The sequence below is a fragment of the Ursus americanus genome, chromosome 20, assembly GCF_024610735.1.
Source record: "Ursus americanus isolate L20-20 chromosome 20, mUrsAme1.1.p, whole genome shotgun sequence".
NCBI classification, from domain to species: domain Eukaryota; kingdom Metazoa; phylum Chordata; class Mammalia; order Carnivora; family Ursidae; genus Ursus; species Ursus americanus.
In genome coordinates this window covers 25,914,680-25,933,861 of record NC_142146.1, presented here as the reverse complement: position 1 = coordinate 25,933,861, position 19,182 = coordinate 25,914,680, and the positions used below count along the sequence as shown (strand labels likewise).

The following is a 19,182-nucleotide window of genomic DNA, read 5'->3' as shown; positions in this document are numbered from 1 at the left end:
GTGAAGAAAGCTTGACACATAAGAGTGCACACTGTGTGGTTCCATTTATGTGAGCTCATGAAAAGGCAAAACCCGTATATGGTAACAGAAATCAGAAACGTGGCTGCCTTGGGATCAGAGGTTGCAACTGACTGTGAAGGGACCCCAGGGAACTCTCAGGTGAAAGAAATGTTCACACCAGGTATATTGTTCTGGATGGTGGTCACATGGGTATGCTCAACTGTCAAAACTCATCAGATTGAACACTTCCGATCTGTGTACTGGTGCACGTGATGCATAATTTTAAAAAGAAAAGGAGAAAGATCAATTTACTCTGGACTAGATAGGAGACAGTATTACCAATTTACCTAAATTGGTTAGGAATTAACAACTCTCTTTGATACAACAGACAGAGCATGGTCAGACATGGATGTGCTCATAACACAAGTTATTTGAGCACATAAATATCAGAAAGTTACATGTATATAGAAATCAGGGTCCTCTGAAATTCTCATTAGCCAATTAACTACTAATACTGGTAACCATGGACTTCTTGGCTTCATGGCTTGGGGAATATTATTAGCAATTATTTCTTTACCATATTTTAGCAAGAATACTTCTGAACAATTGCAGTCATTATGTAAGTAAATATAATAAGCCTAATTTAAAAAAAAATTAGTTGATCACATAAAATGGAAATTGTCCAGGGGAATTTTATAATGCCTTTTAGGTACTCAAAATAGTATTTATTTACTCAGTTATTAAACTAAATATTTGCTAATCACTATGAACAGTGCCAGGTACTGTGCTAGGAATATGAAGATTCTAAGATGCAGATCCTGACATCAACATGAGTTATTCTACTACTGAAGGTAAAAAGCAATCATTCATTTCACTAATATTTGAATTTGTTCTCTGTGCCAGGTACCGAAGAAACAGTAATGAATGAGGTAGATATGGTCGGTGTTCTCATGAAGCTCATCATACTCTAAGGCAAGATTGTTGGAAGGATCCTTGGGCTTCCTGGGACCCTGCACGTTCTCAGGACATTCTAGTTAGGCCTTCTTAGAAGGCCCAGAGATCGGGGTGCCTGGGTAGTGCAGTCGTTAAGCGTCTGCCTTCGGCTCAGGGCGTGATCCCGGCATTCTGGGATCGAGCCCCATCTCAGGCTCCTCCGCTGGGAGCCTGCTTCTTCCTCTCCCACTCCCCCTGCTTGTGTTCCCTCTCTCGCTGGCTGTCTCTATGTCAAATAAATAAATAAAATCTTAAAAAAAAAAAAAAAAAAAAAAAAGAAGGCCCAGAGATGAGCCCTTCTAAAGAAGGGCTGAGATCCTGATCCCAAGGAGAGACACAGAATTATTAGCATCTCTCACCAGGCATTCTGGGGTAAGAATGGACTGGATGCCATCACTCTTCAGAGTCAGGTGGCACCCAGCTGAGGAATGTGGGATGTATCTTAAGAGCTCAGGGTACCCTCCTTATTAGAATCTTCCTACCCTGGAGTCTGGCTTCCTCTTAGATCTCATGCAGGGTTCCTGACAAGGGGCCTTCTGCAGAGGGCCTACCTACCAGAATTATAATCCTGGAATCTTTCATCATTGATATGAATTGTTTAAACTAAGCTCTGACACGGAGCAGAGGAAAGCTGGGGTAGTTAGCACAGAGGATGTTACCACTGATCAGGTGAGTCGAGAGATCAGGAACAAAGCTTGGTATCTTCTATCTTTAAAATGTTACTGATATGAACTTGCTCCAGCAAGTTAAGAGACCTACAGTGTGGAGCCTGTGAAATGGCACTGCTAGATAAAGTGACACGTGCTCTTGAGGCACTACTGACAGCTCATCACCTCTGCAGAGCAGAAAGAATTACACATTTTGAAAAATTATGTTGTGTCATTTTCAAAACAGAAAATCCACGAACATTCTGGAATAAAGTAGGTATGTGATTCTACTCTTAATATAAGCAACTCCAGTATTTAAAAACTATGAAATTCTGTTCCATGCCTACTCAATGGGGCATTTTAGTAGTTACAGATTCCTAAATAAATTGATAGGTCCTTCTGAAGACTGGTCACAAATTAGATGTACTTATTTTTTTTTATAGCAGCAATTTCTGGTTATTTAAGGACAAAATTGGAACGAGATTTGAGTGTTAAATTGTCGTTCTGAGCTTAAAAGTTGAATGAATAAGAAAATGTCAATTCCCATTTTTAAAAAGAAATTTGCAAGTAAGTAAAATCAGAGCACAGTGAATATTATCCACACACGTAATGGAAAATCTACCACTAAAATACCTAGGCACTTGCTTTTAAAGACTTAATTATAGCAATCCATGGTAAAGCAGAGACGAGAAATCAGGCTTCTTGATTTCTAGAGATATTCTTATCCATGAGATCACATGTCATCTTTGCATCCTCGTCCCTTATTTGGATAAGCAACACAAATAGAAGTCCGTTGCCACAGACATAGCAGGTATTAGTTCCCTGCTTTTCAGGTGTCTGCCTGTCTTCTATCTATTTTCTATTTATTGATCACTGCTGGGGGTTCCCACATGACTATGTCCCCCTCTGGATCATTCCCACTTCCTCTCTTGCTGCTCAATGACAGCCCCAATGCATTAACTCTTTAAGAGCCTCTAAACACTACGAAAGTAGTTGCAAGGCTAATTATGGCTGAAGGGCTCAGCCAGATAAAGTATCTTAGGCCTTAAATAATGAAATGGGGACTTTACCAATGGTTTCACAGCAACTGTGGTTTTTGGTCATGGGTAAACAAACCTCCAGGGTTACATGGTGGTTATAAAGAACTGGAAGAATTCTTTGGCAAGATTATCAAGTTTGTGGTGCCTGGGTGGCTTAGTCGGTTAAGTGTCTGCCTTAGCCTCACGTCATGATCCCAGAATCCTGGGATAGAGTCCCACATCGGGGCCCCCTGCTCAGTGGGTAGTCTGCTTCTCCCTCTCCCTCTGCTGCTCCTCCCTGCTTGTGCTCTCTCACTCTCTCAAATAAATAAATAAAATCTTAAAAAAAAAAAGATTATTAAGTTTGTCTTAATTTATATGTCAATTGGCGACTAAGGTTGCCTTCACCAGTGCTAGCTTATTCATTCATTCATTCATTCATTCATTCATTCATTCATTCATTCATTCTAAACCATTTTATTGAGGTATAACTGACATACAAACAGCTGTGCATATTTAATGCATACAACTTGATGAGTGTGGAGATAAGTAAACATATGTGACCATCACCAGAATCTATGCCATAAACATATCCATCACCTCTAAAAGTTTTCTCTCTCCCTCTTTATTATTATTGCTCATTGTTTTACTTTTTGTGATAAAAACACTTAAAATAAGATCTACCCTCTTAGCAAATTTTTGATATATATTAATTAATATATTATTATTACCTACAGGCACTATACAGTAGATCTCTGGGACTTACTCATCTCTGGCTCATTTATTTTTAATTTTCCTACATGAAAGGTGAAAATGATACTTCATTGGTATTTTAATTTGCATTTCTAAGACTAATTATGAGTTTGAATAGCCTTTTAAATGTTTATTTGCTGTTGAAATTCTTCTTTCATTGAGTACCTACTATATCCCAGACACTACGTTAGGTGCTAGGGATATAACAGTTAATAAGACAAAATGTAGAGTTTACATTTCAGTGCAAGAAGCGAACAATAAGAACAATTTAAAAAATCAATTTTTTTAACCATTTCAGGTAGTAAGAATTGTTATAAAACACAAAACAATAACAAAGTAAAGAGACAGAGTAAAGGGGCCCATTATTTTAGATAGGGTAGTCAAAGAGAGGTTCTCTGAAGAGATGTTTGAACACAGACTGAATAGTAGTGTGCCATGTGGATCCGTGAGGAAGAATCCAGACATAGAGCAAAGAGTAAGCTCAAAGCTCCTGAAGTGGGAACATGTTTGTTTGCTTGAGAAATAATAGTAAGCAGGCCAGTGTGGCTGGAGTCCATTGAGAAACAGGAAGAATGGTGGTAGCAAATGGGGTTGGAGAGATCGGAGGCCAGATCATGTAGGGCTTACCTTGCAGGTCACTGAAAAGGCTTTGCATTTTATCCTATATATTTTGGGAAGTAATTGAATGGTTCTGGGTAGTAGAGTGAGAGGATCTGACTTACATATATCTGGCTGCTATGTGGAAAGGGTCTATAAGGGACAGAGAAACTAAAAAGACTAGTTAAGAGACTAGTAGTGACTTGTATTAGCAGTACAGAGGAAAAGGTGATTTCTCTCAGGATATGTTTCGAAGAGGGTTTGCTGAGGGACTTGATGTGTGATGTAAGGGAAAACAAGTCAAGGGCAATTCTAAGGCTTGATCAACTGGGTTGCCTATTTATTGCAATAGGGAAACACAAAGGAATAACAGTTTGTGGAAGTAGAATCAAGAGTTTAGTTTGGAAAGTATTAAGTTTGAGATACACATGGGACATCCCAGAGGAAACACCGAGTAAGTAGTAGGACATAGGAGTCTGGAGTTCAAAGGAAGAGGTCATACTAAAGATAGCAATTAAGGACCCTTCAGTCATAAATGGTATGTAAAGCCATGAACCTGGACTGAGATCCTCTAGGGAATGAGTACAGTGAAGAAAGGAAGTCTGGAGGTGTTTAAAATTGATAAATTTTAGTTTGTCAGTTACTTACACTACAAATATTTTTCCAATTTTCCATCTGCTTTTTGATTCAGTTTATTTTACTTTTGACAGATCTACTTAAAAACAGTTGTGTAGTAAAATGCACCCATCATTCCCTTTGTGATTTCTTCCATTATTTTTCAAGGTTAAAAAATCTTCTAGTAACTAGAGATCAGATAGACACTTGCATTTTATTTCTATGTTCGCTTAAGTTTACTTTGATTCAGTTGGAATTTCTTTTGGTGTAATGACAAGGTTATAAGTTGATACCTTTTCGAAAGATTTGTCAGGTTTCCCAACACCACTTATTAACTCTTCTCAGAGGTCTGTGATGTGTTCTCCACATACTACCTTTCATTTGGTTCAGTTTCAGTTTTAAGCTTTGAAATTGCAATAGAGCTGGTGAAAAACCTTCCTTCCAGTCATCACAATGATACTTTGTATGAGTACTGCAATGTGCTTACAAGGAATTGCTAAAACAGAACCAACATTGAGAAGAAAAACGCAAGGACAGAATGCTAAATAGAAGAAAGATAAAACATGAAGGGTAGAAAGGAAAGGGTACTGCCCATTTCCTTTTTGGGAAAAAAAAAGTGGACAATGAAAAATGTAAAAAGACCACACACCTATACATACAACACATTTTTGTTGAGTAACTTCCCCACGCCAGCCATTATCCTCAGTGCTCTCGAGTGGCTAAGACAACGTGTCTGCTTTCAGGGGGCTTAGACTTTAGTGGGGAAGTTGGGGAGTCAGATGACACATATAAATGAAGTCTCTAACTTCAGTAAGTAACGGACACTATGAAAATAAGATTGGGCAATGAGGTAGAGAGTGAGTAGGAGAGAAAAAGACAAGAAGGAGGTCCAAGGGGCCTCTCTGAGGTGACTTTTGGGCTGAGCTCTACATCATGCAGAAGCAAGAAAAGAGGAGGGAAGGAAGGGTGCTCCAGGAGGGGGAAGAGCAAGTGCAAGCATGGGAGTTAAGAGAAGGGGAGAGTGGAAAGAGTGAAGGTCACAGAGACAGAAAATGGGCCCAGGAAGAACACTGGATTGTCAACACTAACAGGTAGCCTTTGGAGGCATTTATGCTGGGGTGTGATGTAATCTGTTGTCAACTGAGAGTTATTTGGCTGTTACGTGAAAATTAATCCAGTGGTGGTGGGGTGGGGGAAAACAAGGGAGAGAAGAAGGGATTCTAACTAGAAAGATCTCATATAAAGAAAGTACCTAAAACACACCAAAACTAAATACTTGACACGATAGGGTAGAAATACAAGTGACTAGACTCTAAGATTCCTGAGGGCAGGAGTTTTATCTGGTTTGTTCACTGAGTAAAGAAAGTCTGGCATGCAATAAAAATTTGTTAAATTAAATGAACAAAGTGCCTACGGAGAATAGCCTTTTATTAGTGAAACAAGAATCCAATGAAATGAACAAACAGAAAAGAGCTTCCAAGAAGCCTCACTGGCTCTAGAGCTGATGTCACAATGACATAGCACATCACAATGTGAGATGGCGTTCCATCAAGGATGGGTCATTTAAACATAACATTACATTAAACAGGGCTCAAGACACAAGTTTAAATTTAGCTACTCTCCCGTAAACTTCTTCTCACCCCCTAGACTATGAGTTTCTATGTGGCAGGAATCAGGTCTTCTTTTTAACTCTCCAAGGAAGAGCAGAACACATCATGTGTGTGTACTCCATAAATGTATATTTAGGCTGCTGGAATCCTACTGAAGAAAAGCTAGCACATAGGCAAAATGCTTACGGAAAAAAAAATTCGGACAACTTGGCAGCATTTATCATTACTAACATTTTAGTCTTCCAGAGTAAACTTTGAAATTACATTCTAATTTAAGATGGTTCTGGTTTGACAAGTTAACTCTTGAGACATCTGAGTACAGTATTATGAAAGAACAAAACTGTTCATCAACCCTTTATGCCAATGTTAATTTCTTTTAAAAGTAGAATTTTAATGTTTTTTTATTCCTACAGTGACCCTTAAAATTTCTATGTATGTAATCACAAATGCACACACAAGATGCATTTATAAGCTTATTGTGTAGTTCTAAAGACAGTTGGGAAACCCAATTTTAATTTTGTTACTGAAATAATTTAAAAATATATTATAGAACTGCCTCTTTTCAATCAACAGCAAGGATCTAGAAAGAGATTATACAAGTAGGCGCAATTTGTTCAGGTTTATTAGTGTTAGAAAAATGAAGTTGCCTAACTTCAAATTACAACAAATACTCTACTATTTTTCGTCTTACTGTTGACATCAATGTATATATTTTCTCATGCCTTTAAAAAAAACTCAGATATTTTATTTATCAAAGAGGTCATTGCATGCATTAACCACTGATATGCTAACATCTATAAATTTATTGTCAGCAAATGTGTAAAAATTCCTGACCATCTCAGAGAACATCTTTGTGGCTCATAACTTTCATCAGAGAAAGAGGACTTACCGGCTTTTATTCATGAGGTCTGCTCCGCGTGCTTTGTAATAATCTAAATTTGGATGGAATTGGTAAGTCACTGGTCTTGGATTTCTCTATAGAAAAGAAAATTTTAAGTGTATAAAGCTGTTTATTACACATTAACACATACAAGGACAAAAACAATTGCTTTTATATTCTTTCAGAAAAAACTACATATAATAACAAAGTTCAATAATTAGCGTGCTTGGGTTTTGCTCTCATAGTTGAAGTTTTACCTTAAATGATCTTAGTCCTGATGAAACAATGAACTTATTTTATATATTTTACTTTTACCTGTCTCAAAGTTTACATAGATTTATTCCTATCATTAGATTTTTTCCCCCAAGTACACTTAATGCACAGTGTGGTATTAGTTTCAGGTGTACAATAAAAAGATTCAACAATTCTATACACTTCCCAGTGCTCATCAAGGTAAGCGTAGATTTATTTCCGATGATTGTGAACGTTTTTAATGATGACTTTCCAAATACAATGAGATAAAATTCGGACAGAACTGAAAAAAATTACATGAGAGGTAACACAAGTACAGTCTACGCTTATGGCCTGAGAGATAACAAGTGTGAAGAAAGCGGCATTTTGGAGGGAGAGTAAAAATCCATTGATTTCTGATAACCAGAGTGCTAAATACGCCCACTAGATGGCACACCAAGTCTTTCTTCTCCAAAAACGAATGTGTGATTTTAGAATTCAGCAATTATTTTAAAGTTAGAGATTTCTATGTCATCTATTCTTATATACGAGTTTAATCAGTACCCGGGTAGTGAAAATATTAGCAGGATACCATCAAAATAAAAAAGCAAACTGACCAATGCACATTTTCATAAAAACAGTACTGTATTAGCCTTTCTGGCATTTGATATTTATTCAAAGACATTGCAGAAATGTCCTGAGATCATCAGGTCAGGGTTGTCTACCTAAATATTTTACTATCACTTAATGTGTCTATTATTTAAATGTGTCAAGTCCCTCATAGGCAAATAAAAATTAAATCAATTCTAGTTTATAAAAATGTAGTATGTTAATATCATAGCTTAAATGAATACCATCTTTAAAATGTTAAAACTACATACATTTTTCATTAAAAAGTTTTACAAAACTTATAAATAAACGTGTTCCAGTGTTTACCTGAACTTACAATTCAAGTTAACAATTAGGACTTTGAACTAGAGCATGCCCTGTCCTTTGAGAGATCTATCTAGACATAGAAAGGCTTCATTTTATCTTAATAGAAAATTACCAATATGCTTTGGTATCAATCCTTGGAGTATAATCCCAAGGCACTGATATAGTTGTATGTATGCGGGGGGGTATGTAATTGCTAAGGTTAACTAGTTTGAAATTCATCAAGCTAACAAGCTGCATCTTAATGGCCATGATGGACCTTTTCTTTTTCTGCTGAAAAGAGAATATTTACACAGCTCAACCCTTTCATATCTCTTCCAAGTCAGCCCTAATCATCTGACAAAAATGACAATCCCTTGATTTAGCTCCAGCTACTACTCCTCTGGTTTGGTATTCAACACAGTTCTACGATAATCAAATCTGAATTGCCTTGATGAAGATAACCGATGCTTCCATGACTACCATACTATTAAGTCTAACAGTGCAACTTTTCTCTCTCTAGGAATTACATGGGTTTCCTCACGGTAGCTGATGACAACCTGGACCCAAGTATAATGGGAAAATAAAACAGAGGTGAAAGCTACTGGCACACTGCCAGTGCGTTCATGATTTATTTAAAAAATTAACTTTCACAGGACTATGGCTCATGACTAATTTTGCTCTTTATTCTCACTACCTGGAAATACATTTTGTTTTTGCTAATATTTAAAAGGCTTTTCTTCTCTGACTCCCAACAAACTAATAAAAGATTATGTTACTTTTTGCTAGAAAACAATGAAATAAGGGATTGCATGAAGCAATTTCTTGAAACATCTTTATAAAGAAATGACAAGCAATTCAAGACACGAAGTGCTGATCTATCTAAGCACTTAGAGCCATTATTAGGAATAATGATCTAACTTGAACATATGAATGAGGCTCAAGTATTGCTTTCACAGAGGCCTAGTTAAATTCATAGGAGACTTACTAGTATCAAAGGGAGAGGCAGTTTAAAGTATCGCTGTACTGGGATGAAAAAACAATCAAAAGATGATGTTGAAAAACAGCATTTGAAATGTAAGAAAATAAAATCAGAGGTTAGAGTTGAAAGTTATTCAATAGGGTTTTCTGAGAAGATGATGCTATTACTAAAACATAACTATGTAGACACAGAGAGGATCTAGACTAGCCCTGTCCAACCGAAATACAAGGTGGTCAAACGCAAGCTTTAAATGTGATTGAAAATTTTGTAGCAAGCGTATTAAAAATATGGAAAGAAGTTTAACTAAATGTAATAATATTTTATTTGATCCAGTGTATCTAAAATGTTGTCACTGTAACATGTAATCGATTTAAAAATCCCTGAGATATTTTACATTCTTCCTTTTGCACAGTCTTTGAAATCCACTGTGTATATTACAGTTATAGCACATCTCACTTTGGATCAGCCATACTTCATGTGCTCAACAGCCACACGTGGCTTGTGGCTACTGTAATAGACAGCAAAGAACTAAATGTCTGACATATACATAAACCAATGTGTGGCTGTAAAAATCGACATGCGTAGATATGAACAATAAAAGGGCACAAATACTTTGCTACATTAAGATTCAGTCCCGAAGCTCTTCAATTTGCCTATAAGTCTTCTCTTTTAATTAAGTTAGTTTTCTGAATAAGGTTTTAAAAAGTCAAGAAATTTCAGAACAATATCTTTTCACACAGCTATGTACTAAAATGATAACAATGGTTTCCTTAGGGCCATGAGATTAAATGAGCATAATTCTAACTTAACACAACTGAAATATTTTAAAAGTAAAGAGATACTTGCTTTTCTTAATTAAAGGGATTTTTATCCAAATAAAATTTTTATAGAAATGTAACAGTTCTGATCTTTAAGTTTTAAAGATCTGGAATTTCCTCTAAAATATGAGCCAGTAGAATTATACATATATAAAACTCTGTAATGTAAAAGAGACCAGACTCCATGACAGGTGTAATTTTTCATCGTGCAGGACATGTGATATCAACAGTTTTAATAGTATGTCTTTGCATGGACTGGAACAATTACTAATTATTTTAAATCCATTTTTACACAGATAGGATTTTGACTATTACACGCTTTTCTAAACCAATGTGCATTAAAAAAAAAAACCCAAAAAACAAAAAAACCTCTTCTTTTGGTGAATTTTTCTTTGGAAGAAAGACAACAAAATGGTGATCATAACTGACACTGGTCTGTATGCAGAGGGATACCAATTATGTTCCATGACCTGGGAAGTCTATATAATTATACACGAAGATGGAGAAATCACAGATTCACCTTGAGTTTACAATGCCTTTCCTAGACCAACTCAGATGGACTCGAGATAAATCTTCTGTAAGATTGCAGCTAAGTACCAGTCACCAAATTCTTCTCTGTTAACAAGCTGTTGAAGCTCTTCTTAAAGCTCTCTCTTCAATATTTTTTTATTTCAATATAAGAAGAATGCTGAAAATCCCACCTATGGCATAAACAGGCTGGATTTTTGGGAGGCATCTCAAAGCCTTACAGACAAAATGACTTCCAGAAGCAGAAACAAATGTCCTGGAAGGAAGTATATGGGAAAACCAAACCAAACCAAACCCATGCTGTGTTTTTGAATTTCTAAAAATGCTTTTGTTAATTCGGCATGATGACAAAATCAATTTACAAATAGTACTTAAATGACAGCAATCAATGTCAGGGATAAAAGTGATTAAAATCTATTTAACCTCTTCATTGCAGTTAATGTTCTACACTTCCAAGGTTTACATTATATGCTAGTAAGCCTCTCCTTAATGTAATTTCAGGTAAAACAAACAACCTCTCCCCGACTGAGTATGACTTCTTTTTTTTTTTTTTAAAGATTTTATTTATTTATTTGACAGAGATAGAGACAGCCAGCGAGAGAGGGAACACAAGCAGGGGGAGTGGGAGAGGAAGAAGCAGGTTCATAGCGGAGGAGCCTGATGTGGGGCTCGATCCCATAACGCTGGGATCACGCTCTGAGCCGAAGGCAGACGCTTAACCGCTGTGCCACCCAGGCGCCCCTGAGTATGACTTCTGATGGTGGCCACCTCCCCTCTGCCCTCCTCTATAATGGAAATCATAGGTCAGCATATAACCCCCCTTCCCCTGTAACCCTTGCCCCCATGGTAATATTTCAGTATTTTAAGTTCACGCTCACTTTGTGTGGTAGTATGCAAATATTTAAATGTTAACTCACACTAAATACAACTAACTAAAAGATGCTATACGAATAATTAACTACAAGATGGTACATGACAGTTCTCCTTGTTCTGAGCCTGGGGATATCAAACTCATCCGACAAAGGTCATTACAAATAGTACTTTCTAGATTGATCCCTCAACTAAATTTATCCTCACTTGAAGATGACTATCTCCTTTTGAACTGTTATATAGAGACCATGGAAGGAAAAGAGTCTAAAGCATTCATCCTGCTTGGAACAACAATGCCTTTCAAAGGGCTGGTTATTTACAAACACATGTAGAACTGACAGGAGCAAAAGAAAAGCAATTCCCTGTGATTCCAGCGATTCCTGTTCTCATTTATGAATGTACCAGGAGGAGTTAAAGTTATATGTTAAAAACAAAGGGACTAGGGGAAACATAACATCACTCATCTGCTTTAGAGGCGTGGGCTGCTGGCAGGGGAGACAAGGGGTCAGGAGTCCCTGAGGCTCCTGTTCGGATCCCTGCTCCACCCCCCACTAGCTGAGGCCCTGTGCGCTGTCAGTTACACCCCTAGCTCTAGTTTCCTCATTGAAAACCTGTGGTAATGAACATGAAGTGTGCAGTACAGTGCCGGGCACTTGACAAAAATGCAACGAAATGGAAGCTATGATTATCTCCTGATAATGCTGACAAACAGACATTTAATTTGAGAGCAGATGTGATAGTCTGACAACTTAAAATCCATGATAAGCTATAGGTAGAGAAAATGATGCTTTTGAAGACCGCATATAAATTTAGGGTAGATATTTATCAACCATCACATTTTTTTAAAACCAAAAACACATATTTAGGAAAATATTTCATGTATACTGGATCTCCTTTGTAGGGAGAAAGGCTGTTCTACTTCTCAGAGTAAGAGTCCATGCATTTATAAATTTTAAAAAATTGTAAAATCATATCAATGCACATTTGCTTGCCAGCTTATGAGGTTATAATAATTAAAGTGATTTCCTGCAATATGTCCAAATCTTTATCACTTTTATAGTTTATTGATCATAATTTTACTTTAAACTGATAAAGGTCCTGTAGCACTTGTTTAGCAGAAAAGATTATTTACAATATAATGCATGTTTGGCATGAAGAAAAGAAAATATTTGACAAATGAAGAATTACTTAGTTTTCATTTCTCTATTATATCGCTACCAACTCTTAATTTTTAGCGTGCCAGATTAGAAAAGGGGAAAAAATAAGGCTCAGAAGGAGAAGCAGCACTGTAAAAATATGTCGAACGTTTCTCTTTGATGAAAAATGAGACTCTTATTTTAGTGAATATGTTATTGCCTCAATGCTGGGGGAAAAGCAACCGTCATTAGAAAAACGAATTGCTCAGCTGTTTATAAGCAAAAAGCTCTGGGGGAATTTCTTAGGACCCCAAAGGCAAAGCATTACAGGGTTATGCAAACATATGTTGCAGGTGTTTTAGGGGAGACAGGTGGGCAAACCTCCGCCATGGAAGAGGAGTTAGTTTAATTCGCTGTAAGTGAAACGAGTTAACCCAAATGCATCCAAGTGCGGGGATGCCATGGCGCCAGTGAACTGGGGCTGTAGAGCAAAAACTCGCCCTAAAATTATCTTGTTAGTGCCAAGCAAACAGAATTTTCCCCTTCTTGTAGTTTTATAGAAAACAAACACTGCCAATTACCTTTTTTTTTTTAAACTAAAGGTATTTCAAACCTGGAACCAAGAACAGCCTGAAATAGCGGTAATTATCCAAAAAAAGATAAGGATGAAGTATTGTTGCCTTTATTTAAACAAATATTCCTAAGGAGACAGTTTGTTGTAATATCCCCTCTTTGGTTCACTAGGCAACATTAGATTTATCATAATTCTCCTAAAGCCTAAGATATTTCTATATTAAAATGCTAATTTTGTCTTTTCTTTTGCCTGTAATTAAAGCTGGGGAAATTTGTGATCTGATATTCACTGATTGCTAGAGGGTCCACAAAGGTCTCACTGTTTCTGTTTCTTATTGCCACATACTGCCCTCTTCATTAAAAATTAGATAGAGTAACACAGTGGATCAAAAAAGCAGACATTATAATCCTAAATGCTCACAAAATTCCCATTTAAGAAAAAATATATAGAAGAATAAAATAAGTGGTATTAGCTGGATATTGCTGTCAAACCTAGACTTGTTATCTTATTTCCTTCCTTGTCATTTATCCGAGAGTTCATTTTCTTTTTATATTACTTGTTAAGACAATACTCATTTCACTACACATACCTATGTATAAATAGTGTATTGAGCTATGCCTTCCTAACCTAAACCACTTTTCCTTTATTCTTTATAACAACCCACACCATGAATTACATGTCAAATACTTAGTATAAAATAAACTCACAAAACAACAGATTTGGAAAAATAAAACCTAGTTTGATTGTTTTGCAATATTATAAATCCAAAATGTATATACAATGCATTCATCAAGTTAACATAAAGAAAAAAACATAAATCTTTGTAACAAGGTTATAAATTAGAATATTATTTCAGTACCAGGATTAAAATGACCTCTGGTTTATATACTAATAATTCTAATGTATTTTGATGGGAAATATATTTAATGAATTCGAGGCATTAAGTATCTTAGTACAATTAACAGAAATATTTAGGTAATATAATCTAGGCATCTACAGATTAAAACTTAAAGAGAGAATTTAAAAGGCCTTAAAAAAGTTAAAAAAAAAAAAAGGAAGCAAAAAATCATTAATTGGGTAAAGACACAGACAAAACCTCTGAACCCATGCCAGCCTCATTTTACATACTGAATAAGCCCAATTCCCTAAAGTGACATCCCCATCTATACCCTGGCAAGCCGAGATCTCAGATGGCAGAGAAGCATTTTAAACCACCTGTGCGTTATGCTCGACTGTAGCTTCACACAATAAATAGACACCAAAAGAGAAATAAAATTTTTTCCTTTTTTAAAATATATTTACATTTTTGAATTTAGCATGTAGGAAGATGCCAGATTAACATGCCCCCCAATATATATATATATACGCACAAAGTAATTTAGGTCTACACGTTTTCTTTGTTACTAATACTGGGCCTCAAAATATTCCTTTTAGATAGTTGGTCAGCTCTTTTCAGCAGTACTGAACTCTTCACCTTTTTCCCTCCTTAAATGTAAGCAGGATGGGGGAGAGATGTTATTTGAATGGTTTAAAGAAATATGGAAACCCATTTGTCTTTGCCCAGGAGTGGTTCCCAACCTTCAATGATATAAAGGAAAAAGGAAAGAGGCGATCTCAAAAAATATTCCTAAATATTCCAATTTGGGACCTAAACGAAAATCTTTGATATGAAAATTATCATTGTAAATTTTTATCTTTAGGAATGTTAAAATAAATTTAAACAAAGTATCATCAAAATAGAAGCAATTTAAAACTGGTTTTAGGGTTTTTGAACCCCGAAGAATAAGTCCAGGTGGCCCTATGGGAATGAGAACCATGGTTTGAGAAATATTGCTCCCATCTTCTTTTCTCTACTTTTTTCCCTTTCATTACCTGTTTTGCAATTGCCAAGGCAACAAAAGCTAAGATCCTGCACGCTGAGGCCTGGTAAAAAGAAGCCTCGCACAGCCACACTTCTCATGCAGTTTGGGGAGTAATTTCAGCAATAAAACATCTTGAAATTAAAAATTCATTTATTATATAAATCTACTCTTACGAAGGTCATTCACTTATACTGTTTTTTTTTTTTTTGTGGTGCTTTCATATAACAGTGAAGTATCAGTACTGAACTTTAACATGTCTACATGAAGAAAGAAATCAGAAAATAACCATAAAAATAGATTAGTGATATGTTCCTGAGTGAGACCAATCTCTACTTAAGAAAGTGTGTCAAGTTAGACCACTGAGAGAAGTCCCTATAGGTGGACTCTTGCCTTTCTTATTTTGTTCAAGATTTCATGTATCATTATAAAAAAAAAACTCTGGTATTAGGCGTGAATTTCTCTTAAGAGTAGATAGTGTCATAAAATATTTTCTTTCTAACCAGTAATTTTGGATACAGGTCAGTCTTAAAACCACAGCCCCTTCAAATATCCAGTGATACTAACTGGCACGCCAATTGCATGCTGCTCACAGGCCAGTCTATGCTAGGGGTTTGGATTTCTTTTGTGCCGTGGACTGCTCTGCTTTCTGGTGATGGCTTTGGTCTCCTTTTCAGAATAATGTTTTTAAATGTATAAAGTAAAATAAATAGGGTTCTAAAGCAAACCAATTATGCTGAAATGCAGTAATCAAATATTGAACAAATTAATAACAGTGAAATGTACTTTTATATTAATGTATTAAGTAAGATATAGAGGCTGGTCTAATCATTAGTATAATTTAGAAGTAGTGATGAATGTAAATGGCATTTCAAGATATCTTCAACTGTAATGTGATCTAAAATATCTGTGATTGCTGTTAGTGCAAATGTGTGAGGTGCTATCAATACTATTGCAGTTTGTTGTCTTCATCCCTAGTTGAAGGAAATACTAAATTTTAGAACGGGCTTGGTGAAAATAAAGATGTAAATTATTCCCATCCAAGTTCTTAGAACCCCCTGAATTCCACCCACAGACCATTGGGGGCTTTTCTCAGAAACCTGAAAAGTGGCTACGGGTAACAGCTTTCATCTTGGGAGGTGGAGTCTTACAGATACCACTGAATTAGTTTACTAACCTTTTCACTGTACAAATGTGGACAGGGGTAACAGTAAAAAATAAAACAACCTCTACAGCACAGGCAGCTCTGGAGAGCTCCTGCTGTGCCAGGCTTAACCCTCCAGATGCTGAATTTCCTTAACAACTGGACATCAAAGTACTTCAATATTTTAACAACTGGTACAGCGGTAACACCAGATGAGTGCCAGCCCTGGAGAGAAACAGTATTTAGGAGCAGGGATGATTAGAAGTACAAGCTTCGCCCTGGGTAGCATCCAGTACCTTATCTGAGTGAATGAGAAGTGACGCTATGTGGGGGGTGAAGGTGAGGATGATGCGGAAATGCTCCGAACAGCAAGGCAAGCTGTCTACTTCCGGAGAGCCCGCTCTTTCTGGGCTAAGTTCTCTGACTTCTCGGATTTCCCTACTAGTGTGGAGCAACTGATAGGACCCAGATTTGTAGAGGGATGCTTCATAAGTGGGGCTGTCCGTTCCGTTCCCTCCCTCCCTCCCTTCATTAGAGGTAGCTGAACTTTCTTTTACTCTACAGCCAGAAATGCTCTAAGAAAATAACTCTTTTAAGAGGTAATTTTTTCTGAAGAATCAAATCAGTTAGTTGGGGTCCACGATTCCCCTGGTTGGAACTTTGAAGCAGTGAGATGAAAGAGAGCTGCATACTTTGTAGTGATTCAGAAAGAAGAATGAGAAGGGCTTAAGTAATCACCCCATCTAGGTTATGAGGCATCTTTGGAGGCCATTCCTTCCCCAGTAGTTATTCTCTGTGGAAGTACAGAGTTCTTATTTCCTGGTGGATACAGCATTGAGAACACCCTTGAGAGAGATAACTTATTAGGTGAAAAGGGGGAAAAACCACAGAAAAGCAAAGTATAATTCTTTTTATGTATTTTTTAAAAGAAATAGTTTGCAGGAATTGACAAGATGATCTTAAAATTCAAATGGGAATACAAGTGACTCGGAATAGCTAAAATTATCTTGAAAAAGATAGAGTACATGGACTCATAATTCCCGATTTCAAAACTTACTATATACCTACAGTAATCAAGACAGTGTGGTACTACCATTAAGGACAGACACATAGATAGATCAATGGAATACAACTGAGAGTCCAGAAATAAACCCTCACATTTATGGTTAACTAATTTTTAAAAAGGGGTAGGACAATTTCATGGTGGGGGCAGGGGACAGAATACTCTTTTCAACAAAACAACTGGATATCTATACGCAAAAGAATGAATATGAACCCCAACCTCACTTCACACACAGAATTAACTCAAAGAAGATCACAGACCTAAATGTAAGAGTTAAAACTATCAATCTCTTAGAAGAAAACACAGGAGTGATAATTCTTTGTGCTCTTGGGTTAGGCAATGATTTCTTAGCTATGACACCAAAACTCTAAGTGATAAAAGAAAAGATTGATAAGTTGGACTTCACCAACATTAAAAACATTTGTGCTTTGAAGGATACCATTCGGAGAGTGAAAAGATCCACAGATGAGAGAAAATATCTGCGAATCAGATATCAGGTAAGAGTCTTCTAACCAGAATCTATAAAGAACTCTTACAACTCAATAATAAAATGACAACATAATTAAAAATGGGCAAAGGATCCAAAGAGACATTTCTCTGAAGAACATGTACGAATGGCCCATAAACACATGAAGTGATGTTTAACATAATAAGTCATAAGGGAAATGTAAACCAAAACTAAAATGAGGTACCATTTGATACCCATTAGAATGGCTATAATAAAAAAGACAGAAATAACAAGTGTTGGCAAGGATGTGGAGAATATGAGTTCTAGTACATTTTTGGTGGGAATGTAAAATGGTGTAACCACTTTGCAGAACAGTTTAGCAGTTCCTTAACAGGTTGAATGTAGAGTTACCATATGACCAAGCAATTCCACTGCTAGGTATATATCCAGGAGAAATAAAAATATGTCCGCACAAAAATCTGCACAGGAAGTGTTCACAGCAGCACTACTCATAGTAACTACAGAGTGGAAACAACACAAATGTCTACCAACTGATTAATGGATAAACAAAATGTGGTCTATCCATAACAGAATATTATTTGGCAAGAAAAATACTGATACAAGCTACAGCATGGTTGGACCTCAAAAACATTATGCTAAATTAAAGAAGCCAGTCACCAAAGACATATCATCCTGTATGACTCCATTTACACAAAATATCCAGAATAGGCAAATCCACAGGAACAGAAATTAGGTTAGTAGTTGCCTAGGGTAGGACGGGGGGAGTTTTAGTTGAGGGGGAGAAAAGTAGAGAATGACCACTAGTGGGTACAAAGGTTCTTTTGGGTATGATGAAAATGTTCTAAAATTAGATTATGGTGATGGCTGTACATCTCTGTAAATAATATTAAAAACCATCCAGTTGTATGCTTTAATGAGTGGATTTTTTATCATATGTAAATTATATCTTAATCAAGCTGTTAAAATCAAGAACTATGATATATGCTGGTAAATGAATACACATACACACATGCTTTGCTTTTCTTTTTCCTAGACAGAGAAAAAAACTGATGCAGGCAGAGGAGGACTGGATAGAGACTTTTTTCCGTTGTATTTTTTCACACTTTTGTAATTTCCTTAACATGTGCCATATTACTCCACTCCCATCTGCCTATTGATGGAAGTTATTTCTACAATGGGTTTATGTACAGGGACCATTCTGATTTCTTCTTTATACTTCTCTGCACTAAATGAAAAATAAAACTTATCTCTTTAATGCTACTTAAAATAAAAGATAAAGTCTTTTATATCTTTCTCAGTTTAGCTTTTGTACTCATATCATACATATCATAGGTTAAATAAGTATGCAGAACACTTTACAATTCTGGCTGAAGCTGTTATTCTGTTACCAAAGTCTTCTTAGTGAGTCATTTTGACCTCTACTAGGACTGGTTCTTTCCAGATCTGGGAATTCAGATAAGACTGATCCTTGAAAGTCATCTA

General features: G+C 36.3%; 1 protein-coding gene across 1 annotated transcript in view; it reads right to left on the bottom strand.

Moving 5' to 3' along the window:
- TBC1D5 (TBC1 domain family member 5) overlaps positions 1-19,182 on the bottom strand; it is a 562,848-nt gene that overhangs the window by 82,406 nt on the left and 461,260 nt on the right. Inside the window, exon 17 of the mRNA XM_045791684.2 lies at positions 7,124-7,209. Within this exon, the coding sequence (XP_045647640.2) occupies positions 7,124-7,209 (86 nt within the window). The remainder of the gene's footprint in view (positions 1-7,123; positions 7,210-19,182) is intronic.